Source organism: Lontra canadensis, unplaced genomic scaffold, assembly GCF_010015895.1.
Source record: "Lontra canadensis isolate GAN:19392208 unplaced genomic scaffold, GSC_riverotter_1.0 scaffold7, whole genome shotgun sequence".
NCBI classification, from domain to species: Eukaryota; Metazoa; Chordata; class Mammalia; order Carnivora; family Mustelidae; genus Lontra; species Lontra canadensis.
In genome coordinates, this window is record NW_022631001.1 from 37,023,120 (window position 1) to 37,046,793 (window position 23,674).

General features: G+C 38.8%; 1 protein-coding gene across 1 annotated transcript in view; it reads right to left on the bottom strand.

The window, feature by feature from the left end:
- Positions 1-19,483, bottom strand: part of RRAS2 (RAS related 2) — a 71,533-nt gene extending 52,050 nt beyond the window's left edge. Inside the window, exon 1 of the mRNA XM_032853530.1 lies at positions 19,258-19,483. Coding sequence (XP_032709421.1) covers positions 19,258-19,365 — 108 coding nt within the window. The 5' untranslated portion in view covers positions 19,366-19,483. The remainder of the gene's footprint in view (positions 1-19,257) is intronic.
- Between the last annotated feature and the right edge of the window lie 4,191 nt (positions 19,484-23,674).

The window sequence follows — 23,674 nt, forward strand, 5'->3', positions numbered from 1 at the left end:
AATTCCTTTCTTTCACAAAGCCACCAAAAGGGTAAAACATTTTTTAAAATAAATAATCCTACCCCCCCTAAAATTATCAACTCCTGAAGAAACATGTTCTCAGACCAAAAGTTACCCATTTTATAAATGAACCAAAAACGTCATCAGTATAGCACAGAGCACAGGTCTAGTATATATAAACTCTAGATCGTCTTTTAATCCTTAGTCACACCTACCTAAAACCACATTATGTGAGCAATCATTCTGTGTATCTACAAATAGTATTAAGAATTTCTGACGGGAAAAGTTAGAGTATCACTTCTTCATACAAGAAATGTAAGGCAAAATTAATCACCAGTTCCTGTAACCAATATGCAATGAGAGGCAGTGCGTTGGAAAATGTTCAAAAATGGTGTAGAATACTTTTAGAAGCAAATCACAACACATTTATACAAACACATCCACACAAAACAGTTTTGTTCACAAATTCAAATATGAACATTTTATTGTAATAAGAATTGTACTCAACTTTTATTTGCCGTTTGAATGGCCAGGGGGGGAAAAATTGTTTCCCACTCTGGAGGAAAACCCCTAAAGAACACACTGTGTCTTGTCAACCAAGTCATGAGACCTTGAACATCAAATGAAAAGCTAAGTTTCCATTTGACTACATATTTAAGTCAATTCAGAGTACATTATTGTCCTTCATTAACTATAAAATAACTCAGAAAATGTTTTATGAAGAAAAAATATTAAGAATATGAATACCTACCTCCCAAGTTAGGAAATAAAATATTAGCAACAAGTCTAGAACTTTATCTGTCCCTTGACAATCATATTCCCCCCTCCTCCCTGTCCCTACCCCAAGAGGTAATCAATACAGAACCTAAATCTGTGGTTTGTCATTCTCATACATTTCAACAGTGATATATCCATAAAGAGAATAAACACCTCGACCTTCCGAAGCTGTGTTTAGGGAGGATGCACTACAAATCTCCATCCCCACACCAGCTTTCAACAGCGTCTTCATCAATAGTTTTACTAGAAACCCATCAAGTCATCAAGTGTGCGTCTGATGAAACCTCATTTACTCTTTCCCTCTCCCTCTCCCCAAATTCAGTGCCCACCCCCATTCATACTGGTAAGTCAGGCAACAGAATTTCATCCATTAAATGAGAATGTATCACTCCTTTCAGTTCCCCTCTAGTAGGTGTTGGGATTCTTGCTCCAATTCGTAGTCTATAGTAAGAAGACTGGTGTGTTTTAGGAGTTGGGAAAACCAATCTCAGCTTTACTGCTTACTTGGTTAGAGAACCTTGGGTAAATTGCTCCCTCCCAAACCTCCATCTCCTCTTCTATAGGATGGAAATAACAATGACCATGATCACCACCTTGCCATCATAAAGGGTCGTTGCTGGTATTAAAAGAAAACCATGTACACAAAAAGTCTCTGAAAACGGAAGTATTACACAAATGCAAAACATCATAAAACGTAAGTATTACTAGGTACTATAAAAACTCTTGAGAATAATTTTAAAAAGTTAAAATGTGGCCAAGTAACTTTTTATAATTCATTAAATGCTTTTGCTACAGAACTTAAGTATTAACAATGCTGAAATAACACGACTCTTTCAGTCTATTTATAATGAAATTAACCTCTACAACTGAATAATTTGTTCTAAATTCCACAATGAATCAAGATTCTCACTTTCTTAGAAATTATGATATAATAATTAGAAACTCTATAAAACGCTCCAAAAAAAATTACACATAAATCATGTTTTTAAATGTAATGAACAGTATTGGACCAAACAGGTTTTTTCTTATTTTTTAAGCAATTTAGAAAACTCCATGGATGACAGGATTTATTTATTAACTATTGTGGGAATGAGTTCCCTACCCCACGAAAAAAGAATATCACACTCTTATCTTCCAGCTTGGGAAGAGACATTATCAATGTAGGTATGAAGAATATCATGACCCCCGTCAAAGTAAGGGCAGTTCTAATATAATCAAAGCAATGAGACATTTATATATTGTATAGAAAGACGTATGGGGACACCTGGATGGCTCAATCGGTTAAGTGTCTGTTTTCCACTCAAGGTCATGATCCTAGGATCCTGGGATCAAGTCCCCATCAGGCCCCTTGCTCAGCAGGGAGCCCGCTTCTCCCTCTGCCTGCCACTCCCCCTGCTTGTGCACTCGCTCACTCTGTCTCCTCCGCTGACAAATAAATAAATAAAATCTTAAAAAAAAAAAAAAGTATGAAGACAACTTCTTAAAATTCTTAGGGAAACAAGATAAAACCACCTAATTAATTTTTTAAAAAACTTATAAAATCATGTGTCAAAGACCTGTAGAATCTCAAAGGACCCTAGATATAATCTATTTCAGAACCTCCATTTCACAGATGAAGAAACCAAGGCCAACAAAATATAATATAGATCCTTTCACTGAATAAAGAAAATGTAGTTTAACTGGGGGCTTCTGCCCCTAAAGCAAACATGACTATAAATCAAGCATTCTTTAAGGGGATTAAAAAAACATCCTTGTCACAATATGTAAAATGGAGACAGCAAGTATAAGAAGAAAGACAAAGAAGAAAGTTAGGAAATAATGAAGGAAGAAAGGGCAAGAGGTGAACAATGAGAAAGAGACACAACCTCAAAGGCTCAAAAATAACTAGTTATTAACCTGGCCTTGTTATCTCTACCAACAAGATATTTATTAATCACAAAGGGAACAGCCATCACTTTTCAGTGATTAACTAAGCAATCAGATTCCGCACTAGTATTGAGCAAAACAGACAACATATGCCCCCCAATATGAGGTACCAGAGGAAAACTTTTCCTTTATATCTCTTGTCAAAGCTACACAATTTGATTCTAATGATAAGAAAATATCAGACAACCCCAATTGTGGAATATTTTACAAATAAATTTAAGACTAAAAAAACATGAAAATAAGTGCAATGTGCAATCCTGGATTGGATCCTAGACCCAAAAAAATTTTCTTTTGTTGGAAGGACTGGAAGAACTAAGCTTAAATAATATATGTTAGATAATAGTATTGTAAGTTCCTGATTTTGGTAACTGTACTAAGGCTGTATTAAAGACTCTTTTTTGTTCTTCAGGAAAAACTCTAAAGGGACATTACTTCCACAACTTACTCTCAGAAGTAAAATGTACAGGATACTACGGGAGGGGCACCTATTCCACTCTGGATATTCCCTGGGGAAAGGCTTGCTGGAGATGAACCCTGAGTCACATCTAGAAAGATGACTAAGAATGAATCAGATAAAAGGGCATACTTGGTAAAGGACAGAGGTTCCAAAGAGTTGTGGCTGTGCACTTCACACAGATTGTGACTAAGTGTGATGAGACTGTGTTTCTCCAGACATAATACACTGTGTAAGAGCAGGAATTTCAAATAAGTATGCACAGGTGCCTGGGGGTTGCCAGGTCTGGAGAGCAGCAGTCAAGGCAGCATGCACAGGAGTAATGGGACATGGATCACAAGGAGGCAGGGGAGCAGAAAGGGCAGCAAAGCAATACGTTAAACCAAATTTTACTCCCTATTCAATCCCAGCTCTTCTAATTTCAATTAAATGGAGAGTGTTTCAGGAACCTAACCTTTTTTTAAAAATGGGGGGGACCTCAAAGACTTATTAAGATAACTAATCAAATAAAAGTATTTTATTTGGACAAGGTAGCATAATATAGCCCTTAGGACCCATAGGTGCTTTGCACTCAGAAAATATAGCTTCAAGTCACATCTCTGCCATATTGTGGGATCCTGAGCAACATATTTAACTTTTGAGCCTCAGTTTCCATAGCTATAAAAAAAAGAAACAATAAGCTATAAAGATTAAATGAGGCAATGTTGGTAAAGTTTACAGCATGACATCTAACACACAGAATATATTCAGTATACATCAGACATTATTGATACAAAATATTCTGCATAGGTCCCTGTTCCTTATTAAAAACAAAACAAAACAAAACTTGAAACCATATTATAATCTGGTTACAGTATAAGATAGTAAAATGAATTGTATCAAGTCCAACCACTTTATCAAAAACACAAACTAGGGGCACCTGGCTGGCTCAGTGGGAAGAGCATGCAACTGTTGTTCTCGGGGTTTTAAGTTTGAACCCCATGTTGATGTAGAGATTAGGTAAAAATAAAATTGTTAAAAAAAAAGAAATAACCCATAAACTAAACTCTACCTGTGTAAGTACAAGTTTTATAAACCATATTATGGTTTTTCACCTTACAATTCTGCTGGGACTTATTAATATAAACTCAAGGTTAAAATAAGAAATGAGAGCAGTTTCATTATTTAAATACTCAACTATGTATTTGAGGACATTATTTAAGTTTGGTGCTTTTTTCAATGTTAACTACTTGTACAAATATTTCACAACTGCAACTTTAACAAAAAATTATAAATATGACAAGGCTTAAATCTATTATTCATAATCCATTTTAGCACCATTCTAAATAAACAGCTATGGATAGGCATAAAAGTGAATAAGTCCTTAAAGTAATTAGTAGGATCCATTTTAAGCAATAAAGTATAGAATATTACAAGGGGTTCCATTTAAAAAAAAAAGGAATGTGGGGTATTTTGTGACAGACCAGTAAGACAGCTGGAACAAAGCTGTTGGAGCGACAGCTGTGCACCATGTACTGTTCATCTTAAACCACAAACTAAAGTAACCCATGTCAGACAACTTCATTTGACTAATCAGCTCAGCCAATGGCGCCTTCCTGAAACTGCTACACAGAAATCTAAGTAAATACGTAATTTGCAACTAAGGAAGGAGAAAAAATATACAAAACATCAGTGTCTTTAAATGTAAAATTAACTGAGACTCACAATCTAACATTATAACAAAATTTTCCATACTATTTTAACACCCGCTAAAATTATGATCGCAGAACCTATCAGACTTTATAATGGTAAGAAAATAGTCCCCAAACCCAACGTTTGATGAAATTTGTATTACTGATATGTAATCTCACCAATTTCTACTCCATTCTTAAGTTTCAACCAAATGATGTGTTTGACCATATAACACTGCAGCAATTATAGAAATTGTTAAGATTAAGTTATTTGATAGTTAAAAGCAGCTAATTCAAAACAAGTTTGGCAGGGAAATTCTATGCCAGTATATGAAAACAATAAATTCACGTAGTACTCAATTAAGCTACTATAACCATTCATTTAAGCATCTGTAAGTCATTATATTATCACAGACCTAGTCCATTGTTCCATATTTCATCTCCATTTTTTCATTCCAAAAACCCATGAACCCCTCTCTAAACTTAAACTCACTCTTTTCTCAGTGAGTAAGATACACATCTGTGTATGCTTGCACACATGGATACACACACATAAGGAGAATTTCCCTATATTACTGACACATCTTAATTTCAGAGACAGAAGGGAGAAAAATTACAAATTTCCTGTGTCATGTATCGTTTCTACAAGATTTCTAAAATGTTGTATCTATCACAAAACTTCTTTTGCAGTTTGACTCAACTACTTGCTTACTATTCTCTTCCTTTTAGCTAACAAATTGCTGACTGTTGTAATCTCAACCACATGTCATCATTTAACCAAAAACAAGGCATTAAAAGAAAACCCACCAGGAAATAAGACAAAAGTAATAAATCTTAAGACCTTACTCTCAGGCTGTTTTACATTTCCTGAGTCAGAATTTCCGCAAAGAAATTAAAATAGGACTATCTTCTCCAAAGACTATTTTCAATAAAACTGAATGCTATGGATCAACTACTAAAATTTCTAAAACTCAAGATTCAGTTAAAATGTACACAGGCTATATATAATCTTTTAATTACAGAGAAACTCTGAAATCCAAAATGAAAAATAGTTTGGTACTTTGTCCTCTTCAGTAATTAGTGACTATGTAACCATAGATACAACTCATCTTTCTTAAGACCCCTTTTTTCCCCCAACTATTTACTATATCATGTTTAAGACCTAATACTAACAATAAATATTAACTAATATTTTGGTACATGATTACTTCTATGTAACAAAAGTATTCCTGGTCTATGACTTTCAAAATATAAAATATAAAATGTACAAACAAATACAACTAAGAGGCAAACGTTCAGGCAAAATATTCCAAATCTATAAAATACTCTACTGGGGTGTATGGCTCAGTCATTATGCATCGGCTTTCGGCTCAGGTCATGATCTCAGGTCATGATCTCTGGGCCCTGGGATTGAGCCCTGAGTCAGGCGCTTGTGTGTGCTCTCACGCTTGTCGTGCACGCGCGCTCTCTCTCTCTCTCTCTCTCTCTTTTGCTCTCTCGCTCTCTCGCTTAGTCTCTCTCTCAAAAAAATAAAATCTTTAAATTAAAAATAAATAAATAGGGCACCTGGGTAGCTCAATGGTTAAAGCCTCTGCCTTCAGCTCAGGTCATGATCTCAGGGTCCTGGGATCGAGTCCCGCATCGGGATCTCTGCTCAGCAGGGAGCCTGCCTCTTTCTCCTGTCTCTCTCTGCCTGCCTCTCTGCCTACTTGTGATCTGTCAAATAAATTAAAAAAAAAAAAAAAAATCTAAAATAAATAAATAAATAAAATCCTCTACTAAAATACTTATTTTAAACATTCTAGTGTTTACAGGGTTGAAAACAATGATGCATAAGTGAATCAGACACAGAATGGTTAACTTGTCCAAAACCATAGTCATATAGTGGCTAAACCAAGATCTAAATAAATCTTGACTCACAAAAAGGATTCTCTGCACTACCTCAAGCTGTCTTTTCTCAAATAAGCAGCATGAATTTTTCCAGGTCTAGGAAATCCTTTTAAAAAACAAAAACATGGCAGCTGTGGTGTTTCATTTCATAGACTGCATACAACTATGACAAAAACAACCACAAGGAGTAAGTTTCACAGAAACAACCTCTAGTTTTAAAATAATCTCTACATTTATATTCTCAATGTAGGGGAAATAAAAGAATAAAAACAAATTTAATTAAGCCTACATAAAAAATTTTAAGAAAGAAAATACAAAAAGGATAAAAACAAATTTATCTAGATTATTTCATAAATACATAATCAAATTATACAATAAATGTAAATGGTCTGAATTCCCTACTAAAAGACAAAGACTCTCAAATCTGACTTTTAAAGATCACATTAAGTACTGTTCTCAAAAGCTTACCAGAAAACGATCAAAAAAGAAATGTAAAATATAAATGAAGTAAATGCATACAAACAGAAAAGCGAAATGGCAACATAATTTCACAGAATCAAAATCAAGGTTAAACTCCACACAAGATGCTACTGAATTTTAATATTTAAAAATATTAAATTCAATATTTTTAATATTTAATTTTTTAAAAGATTTTATTTATTTATTTGACAGAGATCACAAGTAGGCAGAGAGGCAGGCAGAGAGAGAGAGAGAGGGAAGCAGGCTCCTTGTTGGGCAGGGAGCCTGATGCGGGGCTCAATCCCAGGACCCTGGGATCATGACCTAAGCCCAAGGCAGAGGCTTTAACCCACTGAGTCACCCAGGTGCCCCTTAATATTTAATTTTAAAAGAAAGATTCAATAATAACATTTTATATACAAATAACATAGCATCAAAATAAAGCAAGGTAAGAAATATGAGAAAAAAATAAAATGCAGTCTTTATGGGATATTATATTATAATAAATGTATTTCAGGATTTCACAGATAAGAAAAAAGGGAAGATACAGAAGATTTGAATAATATAATAAATTCCATTTTAATAGATTTGAATAAAACTTTGCACCTTATAAGCTACAAATGAATACTGTTCTCTCATGCTCTTGGAATATTTACAAAAATTAATGGTATGTTTGGCCACTAAAAATCCTTAATATTCCAAAACAGAATTTACAGGTCATGTTCTTTGACCACAGCCCAAAAAAGCTAGAAATCCACAAAAGGATCTACTCAATCCTTCGTCAAATATTTACTTTAAAAATTAAGGAGATACCCAAACTGAAATTAAAATTATCTAAAAATGAAAAGTATAAGATTTCATATCAAAGGAAACCATGCAAAAATCAGTCCTGTAATGCCTTTCCACAAATCATTAAGGATACTGCAAATATTTTGGAAAATCGCTCACTAAAATTCTTTACAATACCATTAAAAATATACATTATAACATATAAATTATCTAAAGTACTATTGTGAAAAACAGATGGCAATCAATCTCATTTTTTTTTAAAAAAGCACAATACTGAGGGTTGCTGGGGGGGATGGGGTAGTTGGGTGCTGGACATTAAGGAGGGCACATGACATAATGAGCACTGGGTATTATGTAAGACTGAGAAATCATTGACCTCTACCTCTAAAACTAATAATACATTATATATTAATTGAATTTAAATTTTAAAAATAAGAGAAAAAAATTTTTAAATTTAAAAAGCAAAAACAAAAAGTTTAGGTATGAAGTCATAAAAAGACATCTATACACAATACAATACAAAATAAGCATATTTCAGACTAGACACACACACAAGCACATGCTAACATTAAAGAAAGGATTCTTTTTCTTCTAAGCCATTTCAATTTTTATACCTACAGCAAGAAAAACCTCTGCCTTGATCTTCATTTTACAGCATGCACACATACACTCAGAATCTCCCCAGCCTCTTCAGTGGCTCAAAGCAGAAGCTTAGCCTTGAAGGGTAAATAAATTTGAAAACTATCCCTTTTAACCACCTCTAATTCTCCAAAATTATACCTCTCAGGAAAACCCCAAAATTAACTGCATGTCATAGTGGGCTTAACAGAATTTCACATCTGTTGAAATCCTGCTGATACTCCAAAAATTATCACTCCCTGATATCAACCTGCCTGTCTTTCAGCATCAAAAAAGATTGGGAATCAAAGTCTCCCAAGGCAATTCTGAAAAATAGCCAGTTTTTCACCACCAACACCAGAACAGCTACATTTTTAATACATTTTTAAAAACATATTCTACCACACAAGGACAAACTCCTCCCCTGGAAAAAGTTGTTTCCTTACACAGTAACAAACTTTAGAAAATAGTTTTGTGGCCTTAAGAAAAAAAAAAAAGAGAGAGAGAATATTACCACTGGTTAATATCAGACTGAGATATCAAGGGCATTAAATTGGTTTGAGACAGTAATTACATTTCACATCCAGAAAATTTCATCAGTGATACAGAAGGCAAATTTAACAAATTCTCCTAGATGGAGACTATCTTATTCTTTTTGCAGGTTAACTTAACACAATACGGTATGATTTCAGAGAATCAACGTATAAATAGTAAGTATTTTATAAGATGACTGAGAAAATGAATAAAAATGGAAAAGAAAACCTTCCCAGACCTGAGAGTGTTTCATCATTTTCCAGGGAAAACTAGTGAACAGAGAAAAAGTTCTTCTCATAATAATCATAATCATTTCAAATGATGAAAGAAGGTTACAAGTATGCAAGTAAAAAATAAGTTATTCCTGCAAAATGGAAACTTGAGGTCAGTCAGCCAAATAAAGGTAAAGAAATGGAAAACAAAGATATGCCTCTTTTATTTTAATACAAAATGCTGGGGCCCAATACTTTTACATCCAGCCAAATCATCACTTATCAGGCAAAAGTAAATATCTTAGGTATTGTTTCAGTAAAAAGCACTCGAAAGTATTCTCTAAATCCCAATTCAAAATAAAAACGAACTGTTGACGGGGCACCTGGGTGGCTCAGTGGGTTAAGTGTCTGCCTTCGGCTCAGGTCATGATCTCAGGGTTCTGGGATCGAGCCCCCCATCGGGCTCTCTGCTCAGTAGAAGCCTGCTTCCCCCTCTCTCTGCCTGCCTCTCTGCCTACTTGTGATCTCTCTGTCAAAAAAATAAAGTCTTAAAAGAAAAAAAAAAGCAAAAAAAAACTGTTGATAAAATCTATTATAAGCACTGAAACCAGTTAGAATGATACAAATGGCAAATAAAAGCAATAACCCTTCATAAGAAAGGGATTAATACCATTATTATTTACTATTATAATAGCAAATTAGAATGCAAAAAAAAAACAATCTTTTAAAAACACTGCAACACACACTATTGGTATATTTAAATAATAAGGACACAAAATTTGGGACAGGGATAGGTGCAAACAGTGCTAAATTCCTCATTTCCCATAACTGGGAATAAAACACTATTATTCTGTTTTTTTCTAATTAAATATGTTTAAGATTATGAATAATTTTTTAAAGATTTTTATTTATTTGTCAGAGAAAGCACACAAGGAAGGGGATCAGCAGGCAAAGGGAAAAAGCAGGTTTCCTGCTGAGCAAGGAGCCCAATGTAGAACTCGATCCCAGGACCCTGAGATCATGACCTGAACCAAAGGCAGACACTTAACCAACTGAGCCACCCAGGTGTCCCAAGATTATGAATGATTTTAAGGTAAATCTGAGTCATAAAAAAGAGAGCGAGCGAGCAAGAGAATCTACCATTCAAATCTACCACAGAGCACAAGGGGAAAATTTTTATGAATACAAGATTAGTGCAAAGGGAGGTCATTATGTTAAAGATCATGGCCAAAATCAGTAGTCACCCAACATAAATTTTTCAACCTTTCTCTCAAAAGGTACCTGGCTAGAAAATTAGGCAGAAATTTTCTCCTTAAACAGAAACAAAGTTGGTCCCCTTTTTGTCTCAACTTGGTTTCTTTGGGTTTAATTTCATTCAGCACCTAGCTATACTGATAATGAAAACCAGATTTTGTTAACATAAGTGAGTAAACAAACTGCTTAATATCATTACCTAAAGCAACATCAGAAGTGTTGGTTTCAATCACTTGGTCAAGGTGATGTAAGCCAGGTTTCCACACTGTGGTTACTATTTTCTCTTGATAATAATATCTCATGGACAGGTACTTTAAAACTATATTAATATCCAGCTACTCTAAAATCCACTAGCTCTAACATCTATTTATTATTCTGACTCAAATCAATTGTTATGATGGCCAAATAGTGATTTCCTAATTCACCACTGCCTCTGAGCTTATCAGATTTCTTAAGGAAGAACTTCCTTTCCTCCTTCATTTTTTTATTTATCCCTAAGGATTCACAGACTCCTACTTTATGGATAGTAACCAATTACTATAATTATTTTGTTTTATTGTCCCCAAATGAGCCAACAGGAGTCCTTCTGGGTTGGCTGTCTCTTTAACATGTCACCATCATTTTGTTTTTTGAGCACTTCCCTACTTTCTGACTCTACATGATACTTCGAGCTCATCTTCTATTTTTCCCTGGCCTAACCCTGGGATCAGTCATTTCTCCAAGGTTCCTGTTAGTAAAGAATGGTATTGAGAAACCAAGATGTGGCACTAGGTATTTTCACTGCTAATGGGGAGTCACTGTTTCTTTTTTTTAGATTTTATTTTAGATTTTATTTATTTATTTGACAGAGAGATCACAAGTAAGCAGAGAGGCAGGCAGAGAGAGGAGAAGCAGACTCCCCACGGAGCAGGGAGCCCAATGCAGCGCTCGAGATCATGACACCAGCAGAAAGCAGAGGCTTAACCCACTGAGCCATCCAGGCGCCCCAGTCACTGTTTCTAGGCACTCTTAGCAGAGAGAACTGGAAAAAAGAAGCACAGATGAATGTATGTGTATTCATATGCATCTAGTTCTGCATCTATAATTTTTAAACCATGAATTTATGCCAGTATCTTCAATTCCAAACAAGCATCAGAGTTGATGCTAACCTTCCCCCTTTCCACAGTGAGAACAAACAGCGAGAAAGTTGGCTGCCATTTTCCAAAATGTATTTACTTATTTGCTTAATCTTAGTATAGAAAATCATTTCGCGGCACCTGGGTGGCTCAGTGGGTTAAGCCTCTGCCTTCCGCTCAGGTCATGATCTCAGGGTTCTGGGATTGAGCCCTGCATCAGGCTCTCTGCTCAGCAGGGAGCCTGCTTCCCCATCTCTCTCTCTGCCTGCCTCTCTGCCTACTTGTGATCTTTCTCTCTGTCAAATAAATAAATAAAATCTTAAAAAAAAATCATTTCAGAATTGAAAACCCATACCCCTGCGACACAAACACACACACACACACACACACACACACAGCCTATTAACTAGAGTTCAGTGTTTGTTTCAAGTACTGTCTGTCTTTATCCTGAGGACATAGTCCAAACGTTAGGGTTTTTTTTCCCCTTTGGTGTGGTTATGTTACTCATCTGAAATTAGGTTCAGTTCACTTATTTGTTTATATTCCACCTTAGGGTGGCCTTTTTCTTCATCACTTGATTGTACTGGTGTCTGCTGTTTATGGACTGAATATGTGAAACATTAAACATGGTTCCAAAAGTCACAAAGTATCCTCGGAAAGGTCACCAAACCCCATTCTCTCTACCCCTTCCCCCTCATTCCTACCCACTCCCTATGGCTAACCAATCTCATTAATCTCTGCTTTATGCACTCAGTGCTGAAAATACCTACTTTCTTATCTCCCCTTCTTTCTTACACTGCACATTATACTGTAGATACTTTCACACTTTTTTTCACTGAACAATTTATCCTGGAAAGCACCTCCTATCGGTTCATAGAGAACGTTCTTATTTTTTTAATAGGTACATAATGCTCCACTGGGTAAATGTACCACATTTTATTAAATTCCTCTCCTATTCTGTAAATTGTTTCTTTTTTAAATTTCAAACAATGCTGTTAAGCTCATACATGTGTATTTTCATACTCGTGCAAGTGTATTTTCGGGTAAATTCCTAGATCTGGGATTACTAAGTCAAAAGGTAAACACATATACAGTCAAATGTACATCTGTTATATGTCTCCTGATACAGTGCACTAAGAACAACTCATTATTTCTGTGTTATTCCTGCTCCCCCCTCAAAATGCATAAGCCAAATTTACCCATGAGGAAACAAACTCATACTGAGGGAACTCTACAAATAACTTACACTCTTCAAAAATGTCAATGTCCTAAAACACAAAGACTAAAAAACTGTTCCAAATTAAAGATATGGAAACGTAATGCAGTGCATAATCGGAGATTTTCTTATGCTATAAAGGGCATTATTGGGACAACAGGCAAAATCTGAAAAAGCTCTGCATGTTAGCTTAGTAATATATCAATATTAATATCTGATTTTGGTTGTACACTATGTTTATGTAAGCAAATGACCTTGTATTTAGGAAATATACATGGAGAGACTTAAAAATAAGGGGTCACTGTCTTCAATTTACACTCAAATGATTTTAAAAAAAACAGCATAGATTGGGAAGATATAAAACAAATATGGTAAAATGTTAGCATCTGGAAAATCTGAGTAAAGTTTTTTTTTTTTAAAGCAACATTGGATGTTACTTTGACTTTTATATCCATACTTCAACTACTAAACATGTACTTACTTGTATACAAAGCTCTTTCTCCTAGGAAAAAAAAAATCACCATATGAGGTGACGAGGTAAGTTGGCGGGCAATATTAAACTACTAATATATACAAACAACAATTTCTGTGACTGTAATATTTTTAATTAACTATAATTTAATGCTATGTAGCCAATTAACAATCACATTGCTTTTATAAAACACTAAAAACAAAACATAATTTATAAGGTGACAAGGAACTCGTTCTATGTCTCCAGTAGCCTAATTTTAGACAACTTATATTTCTTTGTTTCTTTCAGAGCCACACATAAAATAAGTGAGTATATAAATCTTTGTCTTTTTCATAAAAGCCTGAGAGCTGTTTCTCTTTACAAAGTAAAAATAAATCAAAGGTCTACCAAGGACATTACTTTAAACTAAGTTTCAATCCGAAACACAGACTCAGCAACTCTGCCCAAAGTAATTCAAGATCAAGGCCTTGCCAGAAGATTCACTATTAACTCTACAATGTCTACTGACAGTGTGAAAGTGTTTTATTCACTATCACTTTTCAGTAAGGAGGGCATACAGAACTAATACTCTAAAGACACTTCTATTTTTCCTCGGAAGGAAGGAAGGATGTAAGGAAGGAAGGAAGGAAGGAAGGCAGGGAAACAGAAGGGAGGGAAAGAAAGGAAGGAAGAAATCTTTGTACAGCATCAGAAAATCTGTTTCAATTTTATGATCAATTACTTTGAAAATGGAACCTTCAGGGTCTTCTAGGTGGCTCAGTCGGTTAAGTGTCCAATTCCTAACTTTGGCTTAGGTCATGATCTCAAGATTGTGAGATCAAGCCCTGTGATGGGCTCTAGGCTCAGGAGGGAGTCTGCTTGAGATTCTCTCTCTCTCCCTCTATCCTTCCCCCTGCCAAAAAAAAAAAAAAAAAAAAAGGAAAAATTAAAAGGAACTTTTAAAATTAAAAAAGCAATACTGCTTTTTTAAAAATCTCCTTTCAGGGCACCAGTGTGGCTCAGCTGATCGAGTTCTGCCTTCACCTCAGGTCATGATCCCGAGGTCCTGGGAGGGAGCCTGACTCAGGGCTCCCTTGCTCAGTGGGGAGCCTGCTTCTCCCTTTCCCTCTGCCACTGCCCCTGCTTATGCTCTCTATCAAATAAATAAATAAAATCTTTGGGAAAAAAAAAAGTCTCTCTTCCCACCCAGTCTCCCGTTTTAAAGTTACCAGTTTAATTCCTAACCAAATTAACAACTACTTTCACTTCAAAGTTTGCAAAGACCCACATTTCAGCCTCACAAGTGAATTAAAAATCTCATCCCAGTAGGCAGCTGCCTGTCATCATCACTTTGCCTTCTAATGGTATTATATCAAGGGGAAAAACAGGATTCTTGACCTATTCAACAGAATCGTCCCCACTACACCACTGCAACTTTCCCCATCCCATTAAAGAGAGATGCACATATGTTAGAATGAGTAAGAAGAATGAGTTTTAAGAGACCTCAGGTTAGAATTTCTCTGCTTCTCCTCTAACAAAAGTGGCCATCCTCTTCCTTGCGTGCCTACCACTTCTACGCAGGAGCTATCAGCAGATCCAGTTCTGGTGTTACTAAAATAATCTCCAATAAATACCACCATCAGAAGAGGTGCTTTATTTTTCAATACTAAGAATTCATTTGTAAATCACTCTGAAAATGTAAAGCAATAGATGCACACAAAAAGATAAGCCTATAGTTTCAGATTCACAGACACGAGTTATTTTATGTGACTTACAACTGCAGAGAGTGTCTTCAAGATGTTGCAGTAGGGCACCAATTCCAGAACCTAAACTCACGCCCTTCACACGTAGATCAATTAACTATAACATAATACATGAGTCCTGAAATCTCTTCTAGGATCTCTGCCCCAGGAAAAGTCAATGAAAAAGCATTCAGCGAAAGACAAACTCTGAGTAAAAAGCAAGGTGTGAGTCAGGTCCAGACTAACAGGTTGTAAGACTGACTAAAACTCAACACGTGAGCAATCAACTACCCCCTACACACCTCAAAATCTGACACACTGCTCAATAAAGTCAGGATGCTAAACAAAGCCTAGAAGCTGGGAAATTCCTCTAATTCTGTAAAACACATGTGTTCTCTTCTGAGAGTTAGCAGGTAAAGCACTAACCCAAAACCCCAATAATTACTCCAAATTTCCCAAAAATCAACTTGCAACTGATAAAAAGAAGTTTCCCCAACTCAAAACAGGATCAACATTTATCACCTAAAGACCACACAATGTGAAGAGGGGAATCTGAGGTTGGGGTGGGAGGTAGGGAGTGCTGAAGCCTTAAGAGACCAGATTATGTGTCAAGCAAAAATGAAGAAATTACAAATTTTGTTTTGGAAGAACAAGATAATAATAGCAGCAAATAAAACCAGGTAACAATTATTATTAACTTACTCTATAGATGGCACTGTGCTGAATGATTTGCCATGTTATTGTATTTATTCCAAAAACCCTAAAGATACTATTATTAGTCTCCCTTTTCAGAGGAGACTCAGAGAACCCAAGATACTTGACTAAAGACACAAAGCTAGTTAACTAAATAAGAACCCAGAATTTCAAAAGCAGAGATTTGTTCATCCAAACTCAACATTTTATGGAGAAAAATAAAACTAAAGCCTTGAAAAGACTGAAAGATTAAGAGATTCCCCAGCATCACGTGAGTAGAGAGACCTAGAATCCAGATATGCGAAACTCTCTCCATTTCACTTGGTACAATGTTAAGATCATTTCCTAACTACAACTTACTCATCATTTAGTATTCTATTTACCAACAAAACTTGAAACATTTTTCAAAAAACTGTGAACAACAGAAACATTAACTCCACATATTTTACACTTTTATACACTTTATGATTTGCTAAATTCATTTTTAAAGAGGAAAAGGCACCTCAATTAAGCAATTATTGCCTTAATTTCCTATTTTGCAGCTCTTCATATGCATAAGTCCCAGTACATCTAAGGTTAAAGAAAGTCAAGACTAAAGACAAAGTCGTTTTTAAATTCTCCATTCCCCAATCTTCTGTATTTTTTCTGCTCAAGATTATATAAGAGAAAAATATATACTGAACACTAAAAAGTGTCATTTCAGAAGTCACTTCAGAAGAAGTAAATAAAGCCAATTTGTGTCATCCTGATCTCCTACAAGAACTGACTTCCACTTGTTAAGATTATTATCCTCCTGCCATCTCCTCTCCAATTACCACTGCTAGACAATCACAGCAGAATGAATTTTAATTTCCCAAGAGTCAGACAATAAATAGTGGTTCTATTAAGTGTAGATGATAAATAGTCACTTTAGCTCCATAGTTATAAGATTAATATAACAACAATAATGTCTGTAGTCTTTTTATACAGTAGGCATTGTTTTAAGCCCTTGACATAGATCAACTCATTTAATTTTCATCACAAGAGTATGTGGTACTGTGTATTTCCCCAGATTACAGATGGGGAAAATTGAGATACTGAGAGATTAAGTAATTTATCTAAGATTATACTGCAGCAAGTGGCAGAGTTGAGACTCCACCCAGGTGGACTGGCTTCTACCTCTGCAAAAGTCCCCTCAGAGTCAGAGTCTATTGCTCCCTTTCACTGGCTCCAGCTCATCTACCTCTCACACTCCCCTCCTTGCCTGCCTTCTCTCTATCCCAACTATCATATAACTTCCCCCATATTCACATACTCTCTCCCTACCACCAAGCCTATACAGCACTGTTATCAATTCTTCCCAAACTGACTTTTCCCCAATTCTGAATTCCCTTTGCATTTAAATGTGATACAAAATTATATACATAGACACTTACACTAATAGCCATCTTTAACTGAGCACACACTATGTGACACACAACAGTGCTAAGGACACTCCCATAATTCAAAAGATAATAAACAATGTGTGATCCCATCCCTTTTGTTGATGATTAAATGGAGACTCAGGGAAGCTGAATATTCTGGCAGTGTTCTCACAACCAATAAATGACAGAGCGAGATAAACACTTACGTTGACTCAAAGCTCACTTTTTCTCCATGTATACATATGTGTGTGTTTCTCATCCACACACGGCTCATTTACTTCTTTCCTACCATCTAGGACAGTACTATTCATAAAGGAGATGTTTCTTTAACAAAAGAATTCTAGAGAATCATTTTTTAAAACAGCAATTACTGTTATCTTAGCAGTTTCTAAAACTATTTTCCAAAAATAAAAGGTTCCAATACCTTAATTAAATAACTTACATATTTAAATACATTCAGATAGTCCCTCCTCCACAAAGGACCTAAGTATGTGTAGTTTAACCTTTCAAGTGACACTTTACTAATACTGGAACCCAGGATTCTTTTCTCACTCCTCACCACCACTGCCAGCCCCCCAAGTACAGTCTCCAAAGAAACGTTAAGCTATAAACTGTTTTGCTTTGCCATCAGTTAAAATCTCTCTTGGCCCTAGCGAAATAGCAGCAAGACAATATCCCTGATTCTGCAGCCTGCTAAACTTAAACCAATCTCACCTCTTACTCGGTGTGATTTTTTTTTTTTAAACCCACTTAATGAGCATGTGTAAATGCTCTACATAAACATCTCTTCCTGGACACAAAGGTTTTAGCAGTAGTTTTTAACCCCTTGAAATATTTTAACAGCAATCATTGCTCATTTAGTCAACGTGAAAGGTAACAATCACATTTATGTTAACAGTACTCTGTATTTTAATGTCACTCTAAACGTTAAGTGAAATGAAACAAGCCATTCATGTATCCCAGCTGATAACAGATGGATGAAACGGAAACCAGAAATCAATTCTTCACCGAGGCATCTTAACAGTATTCTTGATATATTGAGAATATCTTTGTTACTGTTATAAAGGAGTACCTTCGTTCTCTCCCAGCATATGCCACACCTTTTAGGTTGACAAAAGCAGAGAGACATCTGGGTTTCTCATTTTCAAAATCCCCGAAAAGATCACTCAAACCTCTTAACAAGAGCAAATCCTAAGAATGAAGAATTCCACCGCCCTCTTCTTTACCACAAGCTCTGACTTTCGCCTCTACCAACCAGAAAGAGCTGGGAGTGGAGGAGTGGGTAGTTGGAACAGATAGGGAAGGCACACCCGGGTCGGTCATCTCCTAGCCTGGCCCATCCCAAACTTCACCTTGGCAAAGCGAGAAGCAGGAAGGCACCAGGAATTCCTAGGAAATGGTCTCACCCCTATCGGAGAACATTCTTAACTTCCTCGAAGCCACCATTTCCCTCGGGCATTATCACACACTCCCACCCGGACATATTACCTAAGAGATTACTTAAAAGAAAAGCACAAACACACACAAAGAGAAACACACAGCTCGAAGCCGGCAGCTCGGGCTCAGCGTGCGCGGAGAAACCCGCAGACCACGCGGAGCCGCGGCCAAGTTGCTACCGCGATCTCACCGAAGGTGCAGGAGGCGGCCGCAGCGGCTGAAAGCCCAGCGCGAGGGGCTGCAGCCCCGCACCCGACGCCCCGAGACCCAGCCGCGGGGCAGGAAGCCGGGCGCGGCGGCGCAGCCTCCCGGGAGGCTCGGCCCGGACGGGAGCGATAAGGTGGATCGGCGCTTCCCACCCTGCCAGCTCCGCCCTCCCGGACACATTCCTGAGAAGCCCGACTCCCCGGACGCCGACCAGGGCGCCGGGCAGGCAGGAGCGCGGCGCCACGGCCGCAGGGCAGGAGGGCAGAGCCCGGCCCGCACCACCGCCCCCCCACTCGCCCCCGGCCCGCGCGGCGCCTCTGGGGCGGGGTCGCGGCAGCCGCCCCGCCACAGGTAGCGCCAGCCCCCGCCCGCCGCCGCCCCGGCGCCCCCGGCAGGCCCGCTCTAGGCACCTGGATGAACTGGATGGTGAGCGCCGACTTGCCCACGCCGCCTCCGCCGACCACCACGAGCCGGTACTTCTCCTGGCCGGAGCCGTCCCGCCAGCCGGCCGCGGCCATGGGGACGCCGCCGAGCCCGCCCGGCCACGCCAAGCCGCCGCCCGCCCTAGGCCCGGCTCCGGAGACGTGTGCGGCCGGCGGGCTGCGGGCGAGCGGCGGGCGGGGGTCCCGGGCGCCGGGAGCTGCCGGGAGGGCCGCTCCGGGCGGCAGCGCGGCGCCCGGGCTGGCCGGGTCCCGCCCGAGGCGCGGAGGAACGGGAGGACCGCAGGGACCAGGGGCGGCAGCGGCCGGGGGGCGCGCGCTCCTCCACACGTCTCCGCAGCGCTTGCCGAACGCTGCCTCCAGCGCCGCTACAAATGGCCGTCTGGGGGCCGGGCTGCGAGGCTGAGGTGCTGCATATGCATGAGGGGGCGGGGCGGGGCGGGGCCGCGCTGGCCTGGGCTGAGACTCCGGCGCTGACCCCTGGCGGCTCAGACCCCCGCGGACCCGCCCCTGGGGTCCCTCGACAGTGAGAGTGAGTTGAGGGAGCGCGGGAGTGACTGTGAGGGTGTAAGGTGTGGGAGTGAGATTCAGGCGCTGATAGAGGGCGACTCAGACCCCCGCGACCGGACCCCTCCGATCCATTGACAGTGAGTGTGTGTGTGTGTGTGTGTGTGTGTGTGTCTGTGCGCGGGTGTATACGCGCGCGTGCGCGTGTAGGAGGAGTGGGTGTCAAGTGGGAGCGGGAGGAAGACAGTAGACGGAGTGTGACCATAACTGTGCAATGTCAGGGATTGTCAGGGATTCCGTGGATGAAAAAATACAGTATGTGAAGGCGTTGTGAAAAATAGAGCTGTTGTCATCTTAACTCAGTTTTTGTAGGAGAGTAAATACCTGTTTTAAGAATACAGATGGTGACGGTGATTGTGTGAAAAATAGTGTGTGACAGTGATTGAGGATCAGAACTGTGTCACAGTAGTTGTGTGTGTGATGGGTTGCAGCGGGGAGGGTGGGGGAGGAACGTGACAGTGACTGAGTGAGCATGGGGGATGTCACAGTGATTGAGGGTGCATGGACGAGAGTAAATGGGACAGGTTTCGTATGTGTCAGGAGAGCATCCTAGTGGCTGCATTTGTGTGTGAGAAATATGTGGTCATTGTCTAGAGGAGTGTAAGTGAGAGGTTAGTTTGTAATTATGGACACAGTACATACCAGGCACTTACCCAGTGCTAGAGATCCTCTCCTGAACAAAGCCGCATCCCTGCCCTCAGAGAACTTATAGTCCAGTGGGGGAGACAGCCAGGACAACGACAAAATTATCAGGCATAATGATAAGCAGTGTACCTATTAAGCACCATGCAGCATGTGTGCCCATAGCAGAAGCATTCCCCCGAGAGTTGAGTGGTCAAGGAAGGCTTCCTAAAAGATCTGAAGAATAAATAATAGAGACAGGTGAATAATTAGAAGAAAGGTATTCCAGAGAAAGGAAAGTGCGTGTGCAAAAGTCAGACCTCAGAAGATAAGAATTATGTCATGTGATTTGGAATGTATTGGGGAAGTTTGCGTGCCAGTGATTGTGAGCCGAAAGGGATTATAGGGGCATCTGGGTGGTGTAATTGGTTAAGCCTCCAGCTCTTGGTTTCTGCTCAGGCCCTCATCTCAGGGCATTGGGATCGAGCCCCACCTTGGGCTCCCTGCTTAGTGGGGAGTCAGCTTGCCATTCTCTCTTCTCTTTGCTCTAACCCTCCTACTAGTTCTCTCTCTCTCTCTCTCTTTCTCTCAAATAAAGAAATAAATCTTTTTTTTTAAGTGATTATCTATATGTATGGCAGTTTAACCAACTGTAGCAGGAATCACAGCTCTATGTAGAGGTAGTATCAGGTAGTAGAAAAGGCCATAGGCTCTGGGGCCAAACTGTCTGGATTCAAATCCTAGCTCTTCCACTAATGTTGGGAACTGAAACTCTGTACCCCAAGTATTATCTTTCCTAAGGACAGTAAGGCTACTTACCGTAAGGGTTGTTTTGTTGCTGTTGTTGTTGTTTTTCAGCAAGAATCAAATGAGTTAATACCTAGAAGGCACATAAAACAGTGCCTGGCATGCAGTATGCTTCGATCGCAGTTTTGGAACACGAGGGCAAGTTCTTGGACACTACCTAGTGACTTCCTTGGAACCGACAGAATACAGCAGAAAAGATGCTATATAACTTCCAAGGCTAGGTCAGAAGAGGCCATGCAGCTTCCACCTGTTCTCATGGGATTCTCACTCTGGGAGAAACAAAGTAAGAAGTTTGGCTACCCTAAGACTCCCATGCTAGCAAGGCCACATGTAAGCATGCAAGTCAGAGGTCCAGCTGAGCTCCAGTAGACCTCCAGCATCAACTGCCAGCCTCGGGAGACATCTTGGATACCCAACACTGCCGAACCTTCCCCTGAAGGCAGTTGCTCCTGACCTCTGAGAGACCTGCATGAGAGACCCCAAACCAGCCCTTCCTGATCCACAGAATCATGAGCAAAATAAAGTAGTAAACTGGTTGTCCTTCTCTCACTTTTTCATTTGGAAATTACTTCCATGTGTAAAGTATAAAGTACACCCTTACACCACCTTTACCCAAATTCCACTACTGTGAACATGTTACCCCCCTATTTCTCTTTCATATATATATATATATACATATATATATTTCATATATAAATATATAAATTTATGGTTATATATCTGATTATATATAATCCATATATAAAAATGAATTTTTTGAACCATTTAAGGGTAAGTTACTGGCATTATGGCCCTTTGTCCCTAAGTACTTCAGTGTATATTTCCTAGGAATAGGGATACGATCTCATATAACTACAGTACAGTTATCAACTTTAGTAAATTTAGTACTAATATGAATATTTTTGTCTAATTAAATTGATATTCCAATTTTGCCAGTTGACTCAGTAATATGCTTTAGAGCATTTCCCCCCCCCCCCCCCCCAGCACGGGATCCAGCCCAGGGTCAAACAGGTATAAAATGGTTGTTTTAAACACCTATTTTTTTGCAGGAGGGGGAGCAAAATGTTTGTTACACAGCAGTCATAGCCAGAAAGGCCTCAATGACAGATATTATCATCAACATGAAAAGAAGGAGGAAAAGGAGAGAGAAAAGAAAGAGGAGACTCAAAGAAATGCTGAGAAAGTGCCAGTTAATCTTCCCACAAATGTCTCTCAATGTCTGCCTAGCCCTAAAATTTCCCATAATCCTTCAGGACCAAGATGACCAAAGTGTCCTGCTTATGTTCCTTGCCTTCTGAGGTTCCAGCCTATTTTCAGTAGAATCTATTTCAGTCCACCTCTTTGTGAGCTGCTTCTATGCCTGAGTCCTGACCAAGATTCTCTTTCCTTCCTACTCTGCACCACTACGATCCCTGTGTATAGGACAATTCCTGAAACCCATCCTATAGGAAATATGTGCCGGTTGCCTCCCAGTCATCCATTTCTCCCTACTGTCAAATAATACCTCCAAATTTCCCCTCTAGTTTATGAATGGCACCCACACCCAGCTACAAGGGTACACTCTAATTCTCTTAAGATTATCAACCTCCACTAGCCACAGTAATTAGCTGGAGGGTGGGTGGATAGCCTAGGTCAGGACAATCCGGAACTGATTCAACTGTGGCATCAAAACTACAATGAGATACCACTTCACACGCCCTAGGATCACAATGATAAAAAAGCCAGATAATAACAATTGTTGACAAGAATGTGGTGAAACTAGAACCCTCACACACTGCCGGTAAGAATGTAACACGGTGCTGCTGCTTTGGGAAACAGTCTGACATTTCCTCAAAAGGCTAAACATGGACTTAACTATATAACCCCTCAGTACAGATCCAAGATAAATTAAATCATATGCCCATACAAAAACTTGTATATGCAAGTTCATAGCAGCATATTCATACTAGCCAAAAAGTAGAAAGAACATGACTGTCCATCAACTGATGAGTGGTTAAACAAAATGTGCTATATTCATACAACAGAATTTTATTTGGCAATAAAAAAGGATGACATACTGATACTTGCTACAACATGGATGAACATTAAAACCATCATGCTAACTGGAAGAAGCCAGTTACAAAAGGGCACATATTATATAATTCCATTTATATGGAAGGTTCCAAGGAAGAAAATCCATAAAGGCAGAAAGTAGATTAATGGTTTCCAAGACTGAGGGGAAAATGCTGAGTGACTGATAATGGGTATGGGGTTTCTTTCTGGAGATAGGAACATAATCAGAGATTAGATAGTGAGGATGGTGGCACAACTCTGTAAATATACTAAAAACCATTGAATTATACACTTTTTTTTTAATTATACACTTTTTAAAGTGAATGTTATAGTATATGAA